General features: G+C 38.7%; 1 protein-coding gene across 1 annotated transcript in view; it reads right to left on the bottom strand.

Annotated features, from left to right (window-relative positions):
* Positions 1-25,056, bottom strand: part of UNC5D (unc-5 netrin receptor D) — a 438,337-nt gene that overhangs the window by 85,053 nt on the left and 328,228 nt on the right. Inside the window, exon 13 of the mRNA XM_042783659.1 lies at positions 22,697-22,781. Coding sequence (XP_042639593.1) covers positions 22,697-22,781 — 85 coding nt within the window. The remainder of the gene's footprint in view (positions 1-22,696; positions 22,782-25,056) is intronic.

The following is a 25,056-nucleotide window of genomic DNA, read 5'->3' as shown; positions in this document are numbered from 1 at the left end:
AGACAATGGGCCTCTCGAAGAGTATGAAGGGATGGACACTGGGAGGAGGTGACTGTGGGGAGGAAGTGGGAGGGGAGCTGCTGCATTGTAAATTTTGGTCGATGACATGAGACAAAGTGTATGTGAACTGCTGTATGAAAAGTGAATTTACTCTGTAAATCTTCACCCAAATCCTAATAAAAAATAAATAAATAAATAAATAAATAAAAAAGAAACATCTACAAACATCCATAAATCATTGGAACATGGAATGTAAAAAGTATAAATGTAGGAAAATTTAAAGCTGTCAAAATAAATGAAGCACATAAAGGTTGACATGCTAAGCATTAGTGAGCTGAAGTAGACTGGTTTTGTCCATTTTGAATCAGATAACCAATGATTTACTATGCTGTGAATGACAAATTGAAGAGGAATGGTGTGGCTTTCATTGGCACAAAGAACTTCTCAAGATCTATTCTGTAGTACAACACTGTCAAAGACAGGATAATATCTGTACACCTACAAAGAAGGCCAGTTATTATTCAAATTTACACACTAAAGCCAAACATAAAGAACCTGAATATTTTTTAACAACTTCTGCAGTCTAAAATTGACCAAACATGCAGTCAAGATGTATTGATGATTACTGGAGATTGAATGAGAAAGTTGGAAACAAAAAAGAATCTCTGGTAGTTGGACAGTATATGGCCTTGGTTATAGAAATGACACTGGAGATCGCATGACAGAATTTTCCAAGACCAATGACTTATTCATGACAAATACATTTTTTCAACAGCATAAATGGTGGCTATACATGTGGACTTTGCTAGAAGGAATACACAGGAATGAGATCAATTACATCTGTGGAAAGAGGTGACAGAGAAGCTCAATATCTTCAGCCAAAACAAGACCAGAAGCTAATTGTGGAAAAGCAAGTCAATTGTTCATAGGCAAGTTTAAGCTGAAGTTGAAGACATAATATTAAAACAAGTTCACAAGAGCCAAAATATGACCTTGATTATATCCCATCTGAATTTAGAAACCATCTGAAGAATAGATTTGATGCACTGAAGACCAATGACCAAAAATCACATGAGTTGTGGATGACATCAACAACATTACACATAAAGAAAGCAAAAGATCATTAAAAAGACAGGAAGGGAAGAAAAGATCAAAATGGATGTCAGAAGAGACTTTGAAACTTCTTCTTGAATGGAGAGTAGCTAAAGCAAATGGAATAAATGACAAGATAAAAGAGCTGAACACAAGGTTTCAAAGAGCAGCTTGAGAAGACAAAGTCAATCATGATTTGGAGTTAGAAAACTAAGAGGGAAGAACACTCTTAGCATTTCACAAGATGAAAAAACTGAAAAATATTCAAGCCCCAACTGGCAACATAGAAGGATTCTATTGGAAAAATATTGAATGATGCAGGAAAGATCAAAAGAAGATGGAAGTAATAAACAGAGTCACTGTACAAAAAAGGAACTGGTCAATTTTCAACTATTTTAGGAGGTAGAATATGATGGAGAACCAATGGTAATGAACAAAGAAGTCCAAGTTGCACTGAAGGAATGGCCAAAAAATAAATAAATAAATATAAACAAACAAATAAATAAATAAAACCAAGCGTTCAGGAATTGATAGAATACTCATTGAGATATTTCAACAAATGGATGTGGTGCTGGAGGTACGTATTCATCTATGCCAAGAAACTTGGAAGTTAACTGACCAACTGACTGCAAGAGATCAATATATGTACCCATGTCAAAGAAAGGTGATACAACAGAATGTGGAAATTATAGAACAATACAGTTAATATCATACACAAGTAAAATCTTGCTGCAGATTATTCAAAAATGATTGCACCAGTATACTGACAGTGAACTTCCAGAAATGCAAGCTGGATTCAGAAGATATGGAACAAGGGATATTATTGCTAAAGTCAGATGGATCTTGGCTGAAAGCAAATAAAACCAGAAAGATGTTTACCTGTGTTTTACTGATTATGCAAAAGCATTCAACTGTGTGGATCATAACAAATTATAGATAACATTGAGAAGAAAAATAATTCTATGACACTTAATTGGGCTCATGAGGAGCCTTTCCATGGACCAGGAGGCTGTCATTAGAACACAACAAGGGGCTACAGTGTGGTTTAAATTCTGAAAGGGTGTGCATGAGGGTTGTGTTCTTTCATCATACTTATTCAATATGGATGCTGAGCAAATAATCTGAGAGTCTGGACTATATGAAGAAGAACATGGAATCAGGAATAGGGGAAGAATCCTTAACACCCTGTGACATGCAGGTGACACAACCTTGCTTGCTGAAAGTGAGGATGATTTGAAGCACTTACTGATGAAATTAAAGATTACAGTTTTCAGTATGGATTACAGCTCAATACAAAGAAAAAAAAAAATCCTCACACCACAACCAATAAGCAGCATCATGATAAAAGGAAAAAAGATTGAACTCATCAAGGATTTAATTTTACTGGGATCCACAATCAACACCCATGGAAGCAGCAATCAAGAAACAGATGTTGTATTGCACTGGGCAAATCTACTGCAAAGGACTTCTTTAAAGTGTTAAAGAGCAGTGGAGTCACTTTGAAGACTAAGGTGGGCCTAATCCAAGCCATACTATTTTCAATCACTTCATGTGCATGTGAAACCTGGACAATGAATAAGGAAGACTGAAAAAAAGTTGATGCTTTTGAGTTGTTGTATTGGTGAAAAATACTGAAAATACCATGGACTGCCAGAACAAACAAATCTGTCCTAGAAGAAGTACAGCAAAATGCTCCTTGGGAGCAAAAATGGCCAGACTTCATCTCATCTACTTTGGTCATATCAGAAGGGACCATTCATGCTTGGTAAGCTGGAGGGTCAGCAAAAAAGAAGAAGACCCTTGACAAGAGGGATTGACACAGTGGCTGCAATGATGGGCTCCAGTATAGCAAGGATTGTGAGGATGGCACAAGACTGGGCAGTGTTTTGTTCTGTTGTAAATAGGGCTGCTGTGAGTTAAAGTCAGCTCGATGGCACCTAACAGTAACAACATGTTTCTTCAGTCTCACTACTAGATATACATATCTAGAGAAGTAAGAGCTATGACACCAACCAATATATGCATGCACACTCATGTTTATTGCCACATCATTGACAATAGCAAAAAGATGGAAACAATCTAATTGCCCACCAAAGGATGAATGGTTAAACAAACTAGGGTACATACACAAAATGGAGTATTACTCTATGTTAAAGAGTAATGATGATTCTGCAAAATACCTCATTACATGATGAATCTAAAGGACATTGTGCTGAATGAAATCAGTCAATCACAAAAGGATAATTATTGTATGACACCACTAGTATAAAAAGTTAAGGAGAGGTTTACACACAGAAAGAACAACATTTTAAATGTTACAATGGGTGGGAGAGGAAGGAAGGAAAAATCACCAACTAGAAGCTAGGCATACAGTAATTTGGATGAAGAAAAAGGCAATACACAATAAGAGAGAGGTCATCACAAAATGGTCGAGGCAGTGGAAGAAACCAGGAGGAGCATAAGAGTTAAAGGTAACAGTGGATACCATTACAGACACAATCCTGCAATAATAGTAATAACAATAAGTTATAAATGGATACATAGACAGACAATCTGAACAGAGGTGGGAAGGCAGATGGGATTACACTCACGAATACCTTTAGGTATGAAAGATGCTATCTTTATCTATGTATTTACATGTGCTTCAGATATTTCCATGAATGTAGTAGAACATACAGGTGACAGAGTTATGAAAATGTCTTAGTAACAACCAAACATCTTGAGAAAACCAGTTACTGGGTATGGAGGCTCAGGACTATAGTATCAGGAGACACTAAGGTTAACTGGCATAACAGAGATCATAGAGACAACTTTCTATATCTTACTTTGGTGAGTAGTGACTGGGGTCTTAAAAGCTTCTAAGTGGCCTTCTAAGGCACAACTACTGATTTCTCCCTGCCCAGGACAAAGAAAATCAAAGATGTAAGGGAATAATTAGTCCAAAGACTAACACAGCACATGAACCCCACCATTTACAACTCTGAGACCAGAAGAACTAGATGGTGCCACTGTTGACTGCTCTGAAAGGAAACACAATAAGAGTGTGGGAAAATGTGGAACAAAACTCAAAATCATAAAAAAAAAAAAAAAAAAAAGTCTAGGATTGCTGGTCGAATGAGGACTGGTAGAACTACTGAGACTGTGGCCCTTGGAAACCTTTCAAACTAGGAACAGATTTTGAGCCCCATGACTCAACTGACAGCTAAACGATACGTCTATACAATGAACAGTAGTTTCAGGAGGATATGCTCTTTAGAACAATCAAGCATGAGGCCAGGGGGAAGGTATTTGCCCAGGTATAGAGCTAGAAGGGTGGGAGGGGATGAGAAGGATGAAGAGAAGGGGTGGGTGCAGGGAGGAAGTGGGAAGAATGCTGCTACAATGTGGGGATTGCAGTAAACATCACAAAGCAGAATATGTATGGGTTGTTGAATGGAAAATCAATTTGCTCTGTAAATTTTCACCTAAATCACAGTTTGGAAAAAAAAAAAAAAGTCAATGTTATGAAACACAAAGACAGAACCAGGAACTGGACTAGATTATAGAAGTTTAAAGACACATACATGGGATTGAATGGAATTAACAGACTTGGATTTTCATCTGGCCCAAAGATATTTTTGGGATAATAGGTGAAATCTGAATAAAGTTGGTGGAGGAGATAATTAGTAGTATGTGAATGTTAATTTCTTGATTTGGGCAATTATATTGGGATTATGTAAAATAATCTCTTGCTTTTAGTATATACCCGTTTATGTGTTGAAGGGTAAAAGGACATTTTTGTCTACAACATATTCTTAAATGGTTAATACACACACATATACACGCACAGGGAGAAAGAAAAATGAAGGCAGGCAGAGAAAAAAAAATAGCTAATTTAGGACTATATTAAATTGTATGAATTGGGTTAGGATACCTGGGAATTCTTTGTACTGTTCTTGCAACTGTTCTTAAATCTGAAATTTGGTCAAAGTTAAAAAATGCAGAAAAAAAAATTCTTGAATGATTTAAGATAGAAGGACCAGGATAAGAATTTTCCAAAATCCTTACAAGGAAATCAATAGGGTCACTGACTACTGTATAAAATATGTGGTCAAGGGTGATGGAGGTGCTGTAGGTGATCGTGGTGAGGTGATGATCCAAAGTATGCTTGTAGTGAATAACACTCAGCAGAATTCACCCACATACCACTGCCAATAGCTACAAGGTCAGCTGCAAGGAGCTAACTTCTATCCATGGCCAGTCTGGAGAGGTATCAGTGCACATTTTCCTTTTGCTCTCTATATTTCTTGACCTGATGCTGTATTTGTAAGTTGTCACTTTCTTCAAGCAAAACAACCAGTTCCAGATTTAAAACTTAGGTTTTTATTGTTGTTCTTGTCTCCCATGCTGCACTAGATCATTATCATTCCCTCCTTTCCTCTTTATGGTCTACATTATATATTAAAGTACATTTGATCACCTTTTCCTATACTATCACTAAGGAATCCAGGCAGGAAAGCAATGATAGTTTTATTATCAGACCCTGGGTCAATATATAATTAAATCATATTTTAATGGAAGAGATAAAAAGAGCAGAGGGATGCTAGCTGCACTTAGTCTTAAAATTAGAGCTCAAAAGGAAGGTGGCTCCAGGCTCCCACTGTTTTCTCTCAAGAAGATCCCTAATTTCAACTATTACAATACTCTTTTTTGATGAAAATCCATGTACATTGACTTAAGGAGTTCTCGTGGTGCAGTGTTTAAGGCATTTGGCTGCTAACCAAAAGGTTAGTGTTTTGAACGCGCCAGCTGCTCTGTGGAAGAAAGATGAGGCAGTCTGCTTTCATAAAGATTTTCAACCTTGAAAACCCTCTGGGTGTCACTATAAGTCAGAATTGATTCAATGGCAGTAAGTTTGGTTTGCTATTTTTATTTTAATCTAGGTTACTAAAATTGATGTTGAGTAAACATCCAGGTTTTTGAGTTATTATTTCTGTTGCTTTCTTTGAGTCATATACCTGTCTCACTTTCAAACTTTTATCAGAGGTTTAGATGAGCCTCAGGAAGTGACATCTTAGAATCTTCTGGAGAGATGGGGCCTTTCCAGTCAGTTTGGTTCACCACTAAAGCCCTGCGTTGTGACGAGCCCTCCTGAGGATTTAAATTCAGGTGACAGTTATGTATGCTTTAAGGAAATAGACTTCTAGAAAGGGAGAATAGGGGATGAGGAGCAGAATAGAGGAAAAGAGTGAAGTTACGCAATGTTGTTCTTATATGCCGTTGAATCTGACCAGACTCATAGTGATCCCTAATCTGTTCCCTTTATTAAAATTTAAAAATAAATCCATTGCCATCAAGTTGATTCTGACCCTTGATGACTTCAGGTGTGACAGAGAACTGTGCTTCACAGGATTTTCAATGGGTGATTTTGGCAGTAGACCACCAGACCTTTCTTCCACAGTGCCTCTGTTGTTGTTGTTGTTATGTACTGTCGAGTAAGACCCAACTCATAGCGACCCCTCCTTGGGTTTCTGAGGCAGTATCATTATGGAAGTAGATTGCCCAACCTTCCTTCTGAGGAGTGGCTGGTGAGTTTGAATCGCCAGCCTTCTGGTTAGTAGTCAAGTGTCTTAGGCACTACGCTACCAGAGCTCCTATAGTGCCTCTAGGTGGACTCAAACTTCCAACTATTAACCTTTAGTATCAGCCAGAGAGTCCTTTTTAGATTTATGCTTCTAAAAGTATAATGTGCTTCTGAACACCTTATGCACTATACTTAAAACTATATTCCTGGACTTGACCACTGAAGATTTTGATTTAGTATATTGGGTGAGCCCAGACATCTGTTTTTTTTTTTTTTAACTTGTATTCTCTACAAGCAAGGTGACCATGGGATTAAAATTGAGAAAATTTGTGTAATTCTTAAGAAAATATTCAAAGCAATACCTTATGCAATGGGGGCTTGTGCTCTGTTAAATTCAGGGTAAGCTTCTGAAATGGAACTTGGATGCTGTTTAATGCTTAATATTAAGGCCTTGTCTGAAACTACTGACTGAAAATTCAACTGCACAGAAACTGTTCCTAAAACCTATTTCTCTACGAAGAATACATATTAAGAAGCAAGAATTCAGGTTGGGGGTTGATTAACAGTAAATGGATATAATATCATAACTTATCAAGTCATTTATTCTATTAGATGGGACATGGAAAGGAGTGGTTAGAACCACGAATTACATCAAGCAAAAAGTGCAATTCACTGAGGATAGAAGCATATGGCATTACTATTAAAGAGTTTAAAGATCTAGGTCACCCACACAGCATTATCCAAAATAGGATCATAGGAAGGGAGATGACACAGGGGGCCTGGGGTGGGAGGGGAATTATGTACACAGAGGAATGCATATCAGAATTTGCTGAAATTTGAGCAACACCATGCTGAGAGATTAAACTGTTTGCATATGTTAAACGGCTTTAGTTTATACACACATTCATAGGGTGTTTACCAATTAATATACTCAAGGAATCACAAATCATGTGTAAATCACCAGTTTCTAGAAGCAATTTAAGCCTCATCTTTCATGCAGTGTCTGGCTTGCGATTAGCTTGTTTTCTAGAAGTGAGATGGTAGCTCACTGAAAGTGCTGTAAAAGGAAGGATGGTGAGTGTAAGAGGGAAGAACATTTCCATGAATCATGCTGCTATGACACTTTTTATATCTACCAAATTGTTTATTCATTTACATTTTGAATAATAAAAACTGCATTCTCTGGAGGAAATCAGAGTCCTACGTCATAGAATCATCTGATTTTAGTCTGGAAAAGGACCTAGGAGTAGTCAGGCCCAATGTCCTCAACATTCAGATGAGAAAACCAAAGGGGATCATATGGCCGAAATCACATTCTAAGTATCTTTGCTGGTGATGGTGGTGGGGTGTGTATGGTGTGAGAGAAGGGGCAGTGGAAGGAACAGATGTTCTCTGGGACATAGTCTCCAAAGGTGGAATTTTTAGGGCAAAATAATAGCATGAGAGCAGTTAATATTGTGTTAATAGAAGCTATAGAAAGCCTTAGGTAATCAGGATGTGGAGGAATGCAGAGTAGTCAAAAATGCATAGCAACCATTACCTATTGCTGCTCTAAGAAATTGGCACAAATTTACTTGCTTGTAACAAAATACCACTGCCCCCAAGTCGGACCCGACTCATAGCAACTCCTCTTTGGGTTTCTGAGGCAGTATCACTATGGAAGTAGATTGCCCAACCTTCCTTCTGAGGAGTGTCTGGTGCGTTTGAACTGCCAGCCTTCTGGTTAGCAGTCAAATACATTAGGCACTACGGCATCAGATTTATTATATTATAGTTCTGTTCGTTTTCAGTCTCACGGGCTAAAATCAAGCAGAGATACATTCATTCTGGAGGCTGTTATTGTTTTTGTTATGTGCCATCAAGTCGGACCCGACTCATAGTGACCCCTCCTTGGGTTTCCGAGGCAGTATCACTATGGAAGTAGATTGCCCCATCTTCTGGGCAAATTTGTTTCCTTGCTTTTTCTAGCTCTGTTAGGACCACTTGTATTCCTTGCCTCCTGGCTCCTTCCTCCATCTTCAAAACCAGCAGCAAAGCATTTTCAAATCACTCCTGCCTCTCAGCTTGTAAGAATCCTTATTATGGGCTCTCCCAGATAATTTGAGATAACCTATTCATCTCAAAGTGCTTTACCTTAACCATATTTGCAAAGTCACTTTTGCTATGTAAAATAATATATTCATAAATACCAGGAATTGGTACTGGACTATCTTTAGCCAGCCTTTGTTAGGCCTAAGACAAGGTTGTTTATTGCCTGTTCACTTTGGTCATAGAACTTAGGAACATCTCTGCTGCTGCCTGCTGGCACCTTTCATTTTCCAACACCACATATTCTGACCAAGATGTCTCTTTGCCTTCAGGCTATCTTCATTGCTTCAGTTTTTCTTTCTTTCTTTTTGGTTTCTTTTTTCTTCTTCTTTTTTTTTTTAATTCTTTTCTGGTTTTCAGAGTGAACCTGCATATCTGCATACAACTTATGGAGTCCTGGTCAGTGTTAAGGTTTGTCTTAAAGATTATAACTAAGGCAGTAAGTAGGTTTTCAAAGAGCTATGTGGATTGTTTTAGGTAGCATGGAGGGCAGACTCAGTGTGGGTAGGTGTATTCCCCCAGCATTTTTATTAGACTATAACTAAGTGAAGTGAAAAGGATGGCATATATTAAATATCTTAATAGGACAGGTTATTTCTACTTCCAGCATGAGCAATAAAAGAGATGACACATACAAATAAAAATAATTACAGTATGTGGTGTTCCTTTACAATATGCAATCAAACTCATGAACGAATGACTTTCCCCTTATTGAAATAAGGGCCACCTTACATTCACATCTATTAACAACATTCACAAACCTTTGTTATCTTGTCAACAGCATCTTTAATTAAAGACTCTTCTGGACTACTCTAATCATTTCATATTGTGAGTTCACTTGGGCTTCGAATGTACTTTGATTAAAATGATGGCACTTTTTATTTATTCATGCTTGTTGGTGGACCAAGGCGGTGTAGGGGTAGAGTGAGGTAGAAGGGAATCTAAAGGACAAAGTATGGGGACATTTTCTGTTTTTCAAAAATAAATAAATGCTAAAGTGAGAACATGGTAGGTCCCTTTTTTCCTTCATTTTTTCCTTCCTCTTCTCACTTTTTTGGGGGAAGTGGTATTAAATTTGATCTTAAGTGACTTTGTGAAGAAACCATCATGATTTTACTGAGGAAGAAAGTACAGATTTCAGCTAAGGTGCATTAACTCTTCTAGGCCATTAAAATACCATTTGATAAATTGTCCTTTTTTTTACACTGCATGGCACTGGTAGCCTGACAGAATTAATGCATTTCCCAAATGGAAGCAATTTATTCCCCTTGCACTAGCAGGAAGAGGCCCTTTGTTTCCTCCTTAGGAAGTGCCTGTTCTCAGCAATTTCCTAAGCATGGTGTAGAGTTAATTAATGCCAAATCTCTTCAAGAGGATAGATATATGTCATCAATTCCATTCTTTCCATAAAAAATTCCTAAATGTGACTTCAAGCAACAAATCGGATCCAAACCCATGACTCACTACTGAACAGAAATGGTGACAGGGCTGGTTCATTCATTTCTACTCACTGTTATACAGCAAGAAAAGTCTAGTGACATGGACTGGGGCAAAGCTTGCTCATAAGACATATTCCACGCTCGACTAGTGTGGTAGTTCAGTTTGTGTGTCAACTTGGCTGGGCCTGGTTGAGTGGCTGGGCAGCTGGATATAGTATTCCTCATGATGAGACTGGTAATCAACTCCACAGTGCAATCTACTGTGAGCAGCTGAGTAGCTGCCATAGGGAATGTGGTCTGCTTCCTGTATAAAGCAGAAACCTTGGGGAATGGTCTCTAGCTCATGGCACGTTTGGACCCTGCATGTAGCCATGTCATTGTTCAGCAGCCTGCCATGCTATGCCAACCTTGGGACTTTCAATCAACTTGAATTAATGGTCTTCCATGTGGTTTGGTAACATCGGGACTGTACCTTTTTACTTGTCAACCTTGGGCTTGTCAGCCTCAGCAGGCAGAAGCTGTCTGAGTGAAGATAAAAGCCTCTAGCTTCAGTGGGCCAGGAGCAAGAGGCAGAGCTGAACCCAAGGTTGAGGAGCTTTCACCCAGCCCCTAAAGTCTGGCACATTGAACTTGGACTTACAGGCCCCAAAGTGTAAGAGAATAATCTCCTGTTTGTTAAGGCCATCCCATTTGTGGTATATTCTTATCAGAGCAGTATTATGTAACGAGAACAGAATATGGTACCAAGAAAGTGGGGTGCTGCTCTGACAGATACCTAAAATGTGGAAACAGGAATGGAGTGCATCCTTGACCTGAGAACCTGGCAGAGAGACCCTGGCATACAGCATGAGTGATGGCAGGAGCAGAGCCAAGAAACTGGCAGAGAGATACCAGCAGGGAGACTAGCATGACAGACGGCAAGTAGCAGAGCCCAGAGACTGGCATTAACCAGCAACAGGCTTATCAGCCCATGAAGGAGAAAGCCGAGTGCCATTGGGTAAGTGGCTTCCTGTCAGAGTGGGTTGGCTTTGGGTATTAATTGGTAGAAAAGATTGGCATGAGATGGAGTAGCAGGTTGGCTTGCCCACGGAGCAAGAAAGCCAAGTGCTTTTTGGGCAGGAAGTTTTCCAGTGGAGTGGGTTGCCTTTGGCATTAATCAGCAGAAGCAGAGAAACCAAGGAAATGGAAGCAGAGCTGCCTCAGCCTGAAAGGGTAGAACCATGGCCTTTGGGGGTGGATCCACCACAGCCCGCTAGGTTTCAAAGAACTAGGCCTTTACCAACTTGGTTCTGGAGTGTGGGGCTGGTTGTCCATGTAAGCCAGTAGGATGGAGCCATAGCCACTCCCAAAGAGTGAGGGGGCAGGCTGCCATGCCCAACAAGGAGAGGAATGGGGCCCACCAGGACAAGGGGGTGGGATTGCCACTTAGAGGAACTAGAGGACTGGAGCCACCCAGTGAGAGAGATCTGTACAGATGCCAAGTCGACAAGGGGTGGAATTTGTAGTAGTTCAGTTTGTGTGTCAACTTGGCTGGGCCTGGTTGAGTGCCTGGGCAGCTGCATGTAGTATTCCCTATGATAAGACTGGTAATCAACTCCATGGTGGAATGTACTGTGAGCAGCTGAGTAGCTGCCATAGGGAATGTGGTCTGCTTCCTGTATATAAGCAGACGCCTTGGGGAATGGTCTCTAGCTTATGGCACGCTTGGACCCTGCATGTAGTCATGTCATTGTTCAGCAGCCTGCCATGCTCTGCTGACCTTGGGACTTTCAATGGACTTGAATTAAACACCTTCCATGTGGTATCTTAACATCGGGACTGTGCCATTTTATTTGGCAACCTTGGGCTTGTTAGCCTCAGCAGCCAGTAACTGCCTGAATGAAGAGATGCCTCTAGCTTCAGTTGGCCAGGAGCAAGAGGCAGAGCTGAAGCCCAAGGCTGAGTGGCTTTCACCCAGACCCTAGAGTCTGGCACTTTGAACTTGGACTTAGAGAGCCTAAACTGTAAGAGAATAAACTCTTGTTTGTTAAGGCCATCCCATTTGTGGTATATTCTTGTCAGAACAGCACAAAGTAACCAGGACAATTAGTCATTGATCTCCTAATCTAAAGGCCAGCACACTTGGAGAGCATTGTTTGGGGCCACAAAGAGTACCTTAAAATACAAATTACAGGCCAGAATATTATGAGAAATAGAAATAGATGCTAAGGAATTGATGCTGGCAGTTGTTACTATTGTCACTAGGCTCTTCATTTTACAGTAAACAATTAATACATTTGCTTTGATTGAATGCATTGTTCCTTTAGTCTGTGAATGTGATGTACAGTAAAAAGGGAAAAATGCAGCATCACTGTAACAAGGTAAAGCAAATTTTATAGGCTTTCGAGAACTTGCAACATCTATATAATTAGAGAAATTAAGGAGACACATAGAAATAATAATAATATCAAAAGCTAGCATTGATAAAGCACTTTCCTGTTTGTATTGAATTGCACATATATGTACTCATTTGGTTGTCCTTACAAAAATCCTGCAACACAATTAATAACATATAAAAATTTTAAATGATCAAACAGATCTGGAAAGAAATGATTTGCTCCAAGCTATTTAGCTTTTTAAGTGGCAAAGGTGACTGAAATCCAGCCTAAAACTCTCTATATTCCTCACTCTGCTATGTTACCTTATTTCTGATAATTCTTTACTTCTCAATATCTAAGTCTGTACTACATTCTTGACAATTCATGTACATTAGCAATTTACTTCATTGAGTTCAAGGATGATAAGATTCTTACATGTTGTTGTTGTTGTTGTTATGTACCGTCAAGTTGGACCCGACTCATAGTGACCCCTCCTTGGGTTTCCGAAGCAGTATCACTATGGAAGTAGATTGCCCCATCTTCCTTCCGAGGAGTGGCTGGTGGGTTTGAACCACCAGACTTCTGGTTAGCAGTCAAGTGCCTTAGGCACTATGCTACCAGAGCTCCATAGAAAGGCAAAACACACACATGTATGTATTTTTTTGAAATAAGGCAGAAGGATTCACTATGCATAAAGTAAGTATATTTTATGCCCAAGATCATGACATCTCCAGTAGATTGCTGTCAAAAGCTGGATGTGGAATTTTAATTCAGCAAACACTTTGTTCTTGACCATAAATATTATTTTTGCCTCTTATTTATTTAGTCTTTAAACTATTTCCCCCCTTATCTTTTTTTTTTTTTTAATTTTATTTTTTCTGTTTTCTTTTTCTTATAAGTCAAAGAGCTGTGTGTATTCTCTGGAAAGAAATCCAAAGTTTCTCCCGGAGCAACTATTATCACAAACTCTCGAGTGACCTTCAGCTGACAAATCTCTCTCTACTAATTAATCACCAGTTCCCAAGCCAGAATACTGGAAATTATCTTCAACTCCTTCATCCCCTTCACCACACATTAAACACACATACACACACACACACACACACACACACATACACGATCTTGCCAAGTTCCCCTGCAAATGTTTCTCAAGTCTCCCCACTGACAGTAGTGTGTGGATTAGAAAATGGACTTAAAATTTTCAAAACTAAAGGCAAGGACACTCAAATGCAGGGTGGTTCTATTTTCATGCCAAATGAGATAATTTGAGGTTGAAAGGGGACACTATTAATAACTGTGTCAGCATAATGAGACATATTTCATCCAACTCACAAGGACAGTCCTGTTCGTATACTGAAGACTTAAAGTAGGACAGTGGCCATGGAGATAGAACAGAAGATATACCTAAAATGTCAACATGACCATGTCTCCAGAATCTTAAGCCTCATTAATTCTTAACCACCAGATGAATTTCAGCTTCCTACAGGTATAAACAATACTGCATGATCTATTGTTGTTAGGTTATATGTTGTTATGTGCTGTTGAGTCGGACCCAACTCATAGTGACCCCTCCTGGGGTTTCTGAGGCAGTATCACTATGGAAGTAGATTGCCCAACCTTCCTTCCGTGGAGTGGCTGGTGGGTTTGAACTGCCAGGCTTCCAGTTAGCAGTCAAATGCCTTAGGCACTATGCTACCAGAGCTCCTTGTTAAGTTCTGTAGTTAATTCCAGCTCATAAAGACCTATAGACAACAGAATGACACATTGTCTGGTCCTGTGCCATCCTCACGATCACTGCTATATTTGAACCCATTGCTGCAGCCACTGTTTCAATCCATCAAATTGAAAGTCTTCCTCTTCTCCACTGACTCTCCATTAAGAATGATGTCCTTCTCCTGGACTCCTGATAACATGTCCAAAATATGTGAGATGAATTCTTGCTACCTTCGCTTCTAAGAAGCATTCTGTCTGTACTTCTACATGATCTAGTCATTTTTTCAGTCCTATCTCTTCCCATTCTTCCTTTCATACTTAGCTCTGATCTGATTAATTTCCAAACTATGTTATGCTATTTTATATCCATGTGCCTTAGTGTGTACTATTTATTTGCTTTGGAATGCTATTTACTTTGTTTTTTAATTTACAAAAACCCTATCTTTCTGAAAATTTCCCCAAGACTTGTGGCAATGAACTGATAAGCAATTAAAAAATCAGGTATCAGAGTCCACTAATAGCTGATGACCCATGTTATATATGTCCAATTCTTATATCAATAAACCAATCAACCAAACAAACCTATTGCCATTGAGTCAATTCCAGCTCATACAGGGAGCATATAATGTGAATAGTTGAGAGTATAGTGCCCATTTTGCTGAAATGCTGTTTCTCCACAGATTCTGCAGGGAGTGGCAAGCTGGACTTGACCTTACAGTTGAAAAATCTCTGAAGTTAGAATATCAAGGAACTTAGTTATATGTCTGTCTAATCATCTCTGAGTGTTAGTTATCAATTCAGGGATACAGACATTTCCACTGTGTCCGAAATATCACTTTGCAATATATGTATCACCTGTCTCCTCCTGCACATCTTCCTCTGCCCCATTACCACTGCCAGTAATAAACTTCTTTTTAAGCCACACTACTTCATACATTTGGCACTTCATCAACAGTCACTGAATTGAACTGAGCTCCGAATATCAATTTTGAAAACAATGTGAGAGGTCCATCATTTTTTTGCAATGCAAAGGTACAGTGTTTCTTACCTTTCAGGCAGGTTTTCTCCCTTCCAGCAATAGCTGGCATCTGATCAGCTATCTGGTATCAAGGTAGAATCAAAAGCAGGTATCCTCATTTGGAACTCAAGAAGCAAGGTTCTGAGTGGGGACCACTACAGTAACTGCAGAAGGTGGCATGGTGTCTAAGGTATTTGGCTGCTTACCGGGAGGCTGGCAGTTCAAACCCACTAGCCACTGCATGAAAGGAAGATTGGACCATCTACTTCTGTAATGATACCACCTCAGAAACCCAAGGATGGGTCACTATAGGTTCAATCTGACTCAACGTCAGTGAGTGAGAGACTAGCATCAGAGCCATCAAAGGCGCTAGCAAAAAGCGTATGTAGTTTTGCAAGCAAACAAACAAAAGTGTTTGTGGGGCATTGAGTTTATGCTAAAGGTAGTGGAATATTTTGGAAAAGGATAGAAATAATGGTGGCAAATTGGAAAATAAAAGAGTGTATGGAGGTTCATATTTTATTGTGATAAGTTTTAGAATGGCCTCATGTCTGCTTCAACATAAAGCATACTAAAGCATACTAATTTCATAAAAAAAACTTCCTTTTTATTAGAATAGTTGGGTGTCCAGTATTTTTAATCTCATTCACAAAAGATAAACATAAATGTGCACTCTCTTCTAGACGTTGGGTTCTCCCAAATAGGCCAATGAAATTTCTGAGTGCTTATAACCTCTGTTAAGCATGATGGGTGAGTTGGTGTATAGTTATGTATGCTTAGGTATTTCTGTTTGTTTATTTGTGTTGTCCAAACTGCTGTAGAAGAAAAGCCAAACAATGCCATTCCTTCACAGCAGTAGCCTACACTGTAGTGTTTGTTAGCCAATTAGTGGAAGGGAATTCTATCAACTTCTCCATTTCCCAAAGCTACTGTTTTTTGTTTCCTACTCTTGTATTTGATCTTGTATTTGATCTTGTATTTGATCATGTTTTCCTATTAAAACCAGTGCCACATCTAAGTATCCTGAAAAAGATTATGTTTAATACCACTACCATCTTTCCCTTCCTAGTCCTTACACCAAGATGCACACAGTGGATAGAGCTTCCACAGCATTCTATATGAAAACACAGCACATGCACATACACACACACAGAAACAAATAGAAGAAAATGTGGTTGAAATATCACATTTGGGCTGAGCATAAATTCCAAAATATGTCCTTTTAAAAATTATTCAATAAGATTACTTATAACATTTCTGATTGTAGTCTAAGCATTTGGTCAGAAATATCATATGACAGAATAATTGGAAAAATAAATGAATGTTTGCCTTTGGTTTCATTTTATTGCTTCTCAGAAGAAAGCTTCATATAACAATTTTCTGGTCCAGTTCTCTACTCTCCACCCATGTGTTGGGAAGGTTCACAGAGAAGAGAGGAAGAGGGAAGAGAGTGCTACCTCTATGCCATTATCTTATTTTAATATATATTGGGAGAATATTTGAAGTGAGACAGTTGATTTTTTAATCCTCTGCCTTCAGTATCTGCATTTTTGTACAAAAAAAATAAATAAATAAATGATCAAAGCTTTATTACAGAATTACAGAAGACAGAATGGAAACTTTTCCTTCAAAAGTATTTGGAAATGGGACATCAAGCTCAATTGGCATAACATACTATATAAAACATTGTTCCACCTCCTACTTTGGCGAGTAGTGACTGGGATCTTAAAAGCTAGCAAGCTGCCATCTAGATGCAACGATGTGTCTCTCCTCGTCCAGAGCAAAGAAGAATGAAGAAAACCAAAATTCATGGAAACAATTAGTCCTAGCGACTGGTACACCATCCGATTTGCAGCCTATAAGACTATGAGACCAGAAGAACTAGATGGTGCCTGGTTACCACTGACATCCACTTGGAAGGGAATCTATGGAGCAGATCCTTGATAGAGAGTGAGAACAATGTGGAACAAAACTCAAAATCATTTGGAGGAAAAAAAAAAAAAAAAGGTGAGGACCAGGTTTGCTGGTCCGATGGAGCCTGGTGGAACCACTAAGACTATGGCCCCTAGGTGCCCTTCAGGTCTGGAATTGAACCCACACCTGCGGTTTCCAGCCAAACAGAAGACAGGCATATGAGTTGAACATTTACCTGAGATAGATACACTCCTTGGAGAGAACAATCATTGAGAAAGAAGGGCTGCCTATGCACAGGAAGACAGCTTTGGGGGCAGGAGTCCATGGAGGGATAGACACTGGGAGGAGGTAACTATAGGGAGGAAGCGGGAGGGGAGCTGTTGCATTGTGGTAAACTGTGGTCAATGTCATGAGACAAAGTATATGTAAACTGCTGTTTGGAAAGTGAATTTGCTCTGTAAATCTTCACCCAAATCATCATCATCATCATCATCATAAAGTATTTGGAAATGCCAAAAAAAAAAAAAAAGTGAAAACTACATATCTCACAATTTAAAGTTTGGGAACTGGTACAGGCATTTTGCAAATTATCACTTCTGGTTTCCTCCCCTCCAAAGGCCTGTGATAAAGGAAGCTGGGTCTAAACTTGTAAGGTATACATTTATATATATATATGGTGGGTATAGATGATTAAATTAAATTGGTTTAACCTGGGATATACAAAAAATCAAAGTATATATATAGGTTCAATAGGTTCAAACCCACCAGCCACTCCTTGGAAGGTTGGGCAATCTACTTCCTTAGTGATACTGCCTTAGAAACCCAAGGAGGGGTCATTATGAGTCGGGTCTGACTCAATGGCATATAACAACAACAAATATATCTATATTTTTTTTTACATATATATAAATTAAAATAAAATTGTTGTTGAACTTGTTTTTTGCGCATTGCTGTTCTGTCCCAGATACTCTACTCTTATTTCCTAAGAAAATGACCAGTTATTGGGCTGCAGATCACTCCATCTTCCTTGGCAATCCTCTCTCCCTTTTGATTAACTCATGGGATCATTTAGTATATGATCACTAGAATTGGAGGCAGATATCCTGAGTTCAAATCCCAGCTTTGTCATTAAGTAACATGCTCTTGGGAAAGCAGTTTAGCTTATTGACTTTTTTAGTGTTTTGTTATTTTCCCTTATCTCCACAACTGGTATAAAATCCTCTTCCTCACATGTTATTGTGGATACTTAATGAGTCAAATGGATTTGAATACATTTTGTAAATTGCATGATACAGAGATGAACAATTATTACTTTTCCAAAGTTGCAAAGTCCTATTTTAGCAATTTAATGTATATATATAAATACATATATTCAGACATACATATGTATACACACAAACGTGTGTGTGTGTGTGTGTGTGTGCACAAAAAAGTCAGCAGAGATAACTTCCTAAATATTATGATCAAGCAAAGGTCCAGACTGCTGGGGGAAGTTGTCAGGATTCATTATGATAGATGTTCAAGTCTGAAAATGTACAGAGAAAGGACTTTTGAGAAAGAAAACTGATGTCCTTTCAGTTAATGCAAAGTACAGTGTCCTCTTTCAGGCTTACTAGGAATGCAAGCAGGATCCCCTGAGAGAGACAGGGTACATTCAATTCAGGCGTTGAACAACTTCATGTTAAGCTTACCAAAATATCAAAGTATATGCATCTGAAAGCATTTGAATACAAGGGGTTGTTGTGAGTGTTTGATTCATTCTACATGACCATGTCCCTGAGACTCTAGTACAGAATTTGGATCAATGATAACAGTTACAGTTCCATTAAATCATCACTCTGCCACACTAGGGAAGTAACTTAGAAATAGCAATAGAAATATATCATCCATAGGAAAATGGAACAATCTTAAAGTATGAAGACATTATTTGGAAGGTCCTACCATATTCTGTGTGTACAGAGGTGATGAGGAGTCAGTAAATCCAATTGACACCTATAAAATAAAAGTAGGGAAACATAGCAGTCCCAAAGGCAAGGATTAAAGTGACCTAGTGGTGCTGTTCCAGCTCTGAGGACTTAGAAGAAAATGGGTCTTACCCTGAGCACAAGTTCAGAATGACAGAATATACAGTGTAGAATGAAAATGAATTTTCAAGGGACATTATAAAGAAATGATGATGCTAACTAGCTATTAAATGGCCTTTTTCTGATTAATCATAGGATTAAAAACTGAAGTACTCAGGTCCAAGCAGCATCCTGGCAGAGACAGAAAATCACCCTAGTGTAAAAAAAAAGAGCAGAAAGACATTTTCTATTTTTAAGTTTTTGTGAGTAATTGAGAGTTAATGAAAAGGGAGAGAGGATTTCCAAGGAAGACAGAATGGTCTGAAGCCCAAGGACTGGTCATTTTCTTAGGAGATAAGAGTATCTGGGACAGATTCAGCAATGTGCCAAAAACAGGATGATCAATAATTTTAATTTCAATGTCTTATATAGGAAAATGTATACCTTATAAGTCTAAAGTCTTAGATAAATGGTTCCTATTTCCTTCTACCTTTTTAGACAGTAAGGATGAGCATAGATGGGTATAGATGATTAAATTAAATTGGTTTAACCTGGGATATACAAATTTAGAGACAGTCCCGGGCATAATGACATTTGGTCAACTGTCTTTAAAAGTCTGTGGGCTTTGATGAGTTCTTTTGTATTTTCCCCTCCTGTTTTATAATTAAGGAGGTCTGAGAAGATGGGGCAATCTACTTCTGTAAAGATTTACCAAGTCAGTAACCCAATAGGAGTCACTATGAGTCAGACCACTTCAGAAACCCAACAGGGGTCACTATGAGTCAGAATTGACTTGATGTCAGTGAGTTTGTGTTTTTACTTTTGGTGGTATAGTGATTAAAGCATTAGGCTGTTAACCAAAAGGCTGGCAGTTTGAATCCACCAACCACTCTGTGGGAGTAAGATGAGGCAATCTGCTTCTGTAAAAGTTTACAGCCTTGGAAATCCTATGGGCAGTTCTACTCTGTCCTATAGGGTCACTATGAGTCAGAATCAAATTGATGGCAGTGGGTATTGGTTTTGTTATTTTACAATTAATTTCTTGATGTCAAATGATCATTCCTTTATTATATTTTTAAGTCATTTTATTACTTAAGTCCTTACATATTTGATGCCTTTAGCATATTTTAACTCTGCCCTTCTAAGAAGGATCTTCTAGTAAAAGACAGGGATTAGGATAAATTATAAATTAGATGTATGTGAAAATGGGAAATAGCCGTAGGTTGGTTTTTACAAAATGAGGTAGAAGACACTGGTAATGAATATGAGAGGAAGGAACTGAAGGAAGGCTAGCTGGATCAATAGCAATGAAGAAAGAAGGATATCAAGATGAGATGTGCAGAAGGCTGTGACAGGACTTTTGTAGAATGATTTAAAAGCATGGACTTAATTTTAAAACAAAGGATAACAAATAGATAGCTCTTACTCAAGGAACTCTCTCTGGTGGTGTAGTGCCTAAGGCATTTAACTAACCAGAAGCCTGGAGGTTCAAACCCACCAGCCATTCCTCGGGTGGAAGGTTGGACAATCTACTTCTGTAGTGGTACCACTTTGGAAACCCAAGGATAGGTCGCTATGAGTCAGATCCAACTTGACAGCAGTGACTTTGGTTTGGTTTAGTTTTGACTAACTTATCCCAAGAAGGGGTCGCTATGAGTCAGGTCCGACTCAACAGCACATAACAACAACAACAACAACAACTTATCTGATAGTTTGCGTAAACTCTACAAACCTCTCTGAGCTTTGATTTTCTCCCTTTTGCCAAATAGAGATATGTAGACACCAGCACTTTTTCAGTTGCACAGGGAAAAGACTAGCTTTGCTGACTAAGGAAACGGCATGGGAACCCAATATGTAACAGCAGACCGATTGATCCCCCAAAAGCCTTACTCTACAATCAGCTGGCAGAAACTTTCTTTCCACCACTCTCGAGCCCTGAAGAGCAGAAGTTAAAACCATTAGGTATCATTTTTTTTTTTTTTTTTTAATAGAAATAGCTACCTAAATCTGTTAAAACCATCTGAACCATCTGTTTCCCTGGCTGTTTTTCCTTCCATGTGTATCTTTCATGGTTTTTTTTTTTTTTTTTTTTCTAACAACAGAAAATCTATTCTAAAACAATCAAGATGCTATGTATGACTGAAAATGCCCAAGGTATTTATCCAGTCTATGACAAAAAATGCTTTCCAAAGAGGATAGATTTGTTTTATGTAGAGAAAGGCAACATTTCCATAAATATTATAGTTGTACTAAGAAAACAACCAACTACTTTCATTTTAAGAGTATGTAGCAAGATTTATAATTGATTGTGTAACTGAATTTAATGCTGCAGAAATTTGTCAGATCTGAAAGCTACTGAAGCTCAGACCATATTTTTGCTTTGAGGAAAATTGCCTAATAAATAGTTCTTTAGTCTATAACATGTCTTCTGTTGACCTAAAAGAGGGACAGGACATCAATGTATATATTTGCATAATGCCTAGCATCACAGGTGCTCCTAGGGATCATTTTCTTTTTTCCTTGTGGGCAGAAGAATACGGGAAGAAATCAGTGTTTATAGAAAGGCCCTGCTTCTGACTTGTCTGCCAGTTAACGGCTCTATGTTCACATCTGTTGTTTAGATGCTGGTGTTATGCATGTGTTAGGAGCCCTGGTGGTGCAATGGTTACATAATTGGCTCCAAACTAAAAGGTCAGTGGTTCAAACTCACCAGCTGCCCTGATGTAAGCGAAGACCTGAGAAACTGCTCCCATAAACATTTCAGCCTAGAAAAGCCTATGGGGCTATTCTGCTCTGTCTTACAGGATCAGTAATAAGTCCTGGTGGCACAGTGCTTAAAGCACTCCCCTACTAATGGAAACATCAGTGGTTTGAACCCCTCAGCTGCTCTATGGGATAATGATGTGGCTGTCTGCTTCCTTAAATATTTACAGCCTTGGAAATCCTGTGGGGCAGTTCTACTCTTTCCTGTAGGGTTTCCTTGAGTCAGAATCAAACCCATTGACGACAGTGGGTTTATAGGGTTACTATGAATTGGAATTGATTCAACAGCATATGTAACAACAACAAAAACAACATGCATGTTTTCATTTTAACCAATAGTATTGAAACCGTCTTTTTTTTTCCCCCTGTGTAGTCAAGCTGTTGCTCTCTATCTCACTTATAAACTTTTATGTCTCCTTACATAGTGCCTAAGGCATTTGGCTGCTAACCAGAAGGCTGGCAGTTCAAACCTACCAGCCACTCCTCAGAAGGAAGGTTGGACAATCTATTTCCGTAGTGATACTGCCTTGAAAACCCAAGGAGGGGTCGCTATGAGTCGGACCTGACTCTATGGCAGTGTGTTTGGTTCATTTTTTTTTTTTTATTTTAATAACTTCACATTTCCTGTAGAAGTTCCATTCCATAGTAAAGATGTCATTAATATATCATTCTTCTAGATCTCTCACCTGGGTTCACCTTGGTTTATAGACATATATATCTCCCAAGAATTCTCCTCAGGGATGGCGCCATGTGGTATGAGTAAACTCACCCCTAAAACAAAACAAAACAAAACAAAACAAAAAGCCAAAAGATTATTTATAAATTTTCCAATTATCTTGAAGCACCTTAAGACATTTTAATGGTCACAGAAAAGACCTCCTCACAGAAATTCATGACATTCCAATTCTTGGAAATTTTATAAAGTCCAAAATAATTACAGGGTAAATATTATTCTCTAAGGATCCAACTCCATGGCAGTGGTTGCATTTTTTGCATAATAGTGACACAAAGAGGAGGATATTATTTAACTGAGTGTTCAAATTAGAATTTCACTTTAAATCTTTATTTTTAGGTCTTTCAAAGATCACGTGCCCTAAGTCAATCACTTTCAAGCATAGCTGAGGAAAAAAGAGTTTGTCATGCATTAGTTAGTTAGTCCACTTCAGATTTTAAAAATGAATTTCTCTATCTTGTCTCTACCCATTCATTTCTTGAAAAGAAACCTGAGATGATGGGTGAGCATTCTAACACTTTGGTAGAACCTGGGATAAAAATAGTCTTAAAAATTGTGTATTTGGGAGTAAGTGTAGGGAACTGATCAATGCAGCACTGCATTTTGTCCAGGGAACTGGAAAAAGAAAGAGCAACTGATAAGCTTAGGGGCTTAATACGTTGTTGTGTAGCTAGTAGTTGGCCCTAAATTTGCAAACAGAGGCTAGAAAGGGCTAAGGTTAGAGGTGACTTAACAATTTTCATGCCAATATCAAATTGAAAACAAAAATCCAATAGGCTTATGTGGTAGTTAAGGTTACATGTCAACTTGGCCTGGTTTTGAGTGGCTGGACAGCTGAATATAGTTATTTCCATGGTGAGATGGGCAATCAGCTCCATGGTGGAATCTACTGGAGCAGTTACTCAGCTTCCTTAGGGATGTGGTCTGCTTCCAGTATATAAGGAGAAATGTTGAGAAAGATCAACAGCTTTTTGGCATGCTTGGACCCTGCATGTAGCCAAGTCTTTATTTAACAGCCTATCATGTTTCCTGCCGATCTTGGGACTGTGTCTGGACTTGAACTAGTGGCCTGCCATGTTGTGTGGTCATATTGGGACTGTGCCATTTTATTTGTTGACCTTGGGCTTGTTAGGCTAAGTGGCCAGCATTGCTTGAATAAAGAGACACCTCTAGCTACAGTGGTCTAGGAACAAGAAGCAGAGCTGAAGCCCAAGTTCAAGGGGCTTTCACCCAGCCTCTAGAGCTTGGCACTTTGAACTTAGACTTTTAGCCTCAAAACTGCAAGAGAATAAGCTCCTGTTTGTTAAAGACATCCACCTGTGGTATTTCTGTTAGGGAGACAGAAAGCAACCAAAACACCTTATTTCAGTAAAATCATATAATGCAGTGAGAGCAGGCACAGGAAACCACATACTGCTGCATTTAAAATGTCCCTTCTCTCCTTATGAATGCTATGAAGTAAATATTTCACTTTGCCCAAGACAGAAAAGTTGAGATAGGGCAGGGGTTTTCTTTGTAGCATCTTGTATATAAGAAGAAACAAAATAGAGACACAGTAAGATCTTTACAAAATAAAATCTCAGGGCATCCTCCTATTCTTTGAATAATGAGCCTCTCATCCATTATCTTTTCATTAGAGGTAATGTAATTGCACAGAAAGCTTTCAGGTTGCTGATGATAATTTAAATCTAGAGAGGGCAGCCTTTACTGAGCTCCTGCTATGTGCCTGTTAGCTGCTATAGAGGCAAAGAATCCAAAACTCATTGCAAAGTAAGTTATTTGTGATTCATATTTATGAGCATTATTCAGTAACATACCAGTTATCATCAGTATCTTTCACTACACTAAGAATGAGGTACATTTAAATCTTTCTTACAGCCTTTCAGCAAGGAGATCCATTTATATTCTGAACCTTAATGTCAATATACCAAACCAAAACCCATATAGAAGAACTGCAATTGCCATAATTAGGGACCTCCTATTAAGCTCCTCCTTCTGTTTCCTGTTATTGTTATTATTTGCTGTTGAGTTGGGCCCAACTCATAGCGACCCCTCCTTGGGTTTCCAAGGCAGTATCACTACGGAAGTAGATTGCCCAACCTTCCTTCTGAGGAGTGGCTGGTGGGTTGGAACTGCCAGCCTTCTGGTTAGTAGTCAAGTGCCTTAGGCACTACGCCACCAGAGCTCCTAGTCTTCTTTAAATGTGGATGCCAAATGAAGTGGTCTCTATTATTACTTCCTTTCCTGCTGTTAAGCAGAAGTTGTAATGCACAGGATATTCTGTGTGTATGGGCAACAGACTGAATACATACC

The sequence above is a fragment of the Orycteropus afer genome, unplaced genomic scaffold (assembly GCF_000298275.1).
Source record: "Orycteropus afer afer isolate SDZICR_OR568_19922 unplaced genomic scaffold, OryAfe1.0 scaffold00024, whole genome shotgun sequence".
Classification (NCBI taxonomy): domain Eukaryota; kingdom Metazoa; phylum Chordata; class Mammalia; order Tubulidentata; family Orycteropodidae; genus Orycteropus; species Orycteropus afer.
Note: the sequence above shows the minus strand (reverse complement) of the source record. Positions and strands in the feature narration are given on the sequence as shown.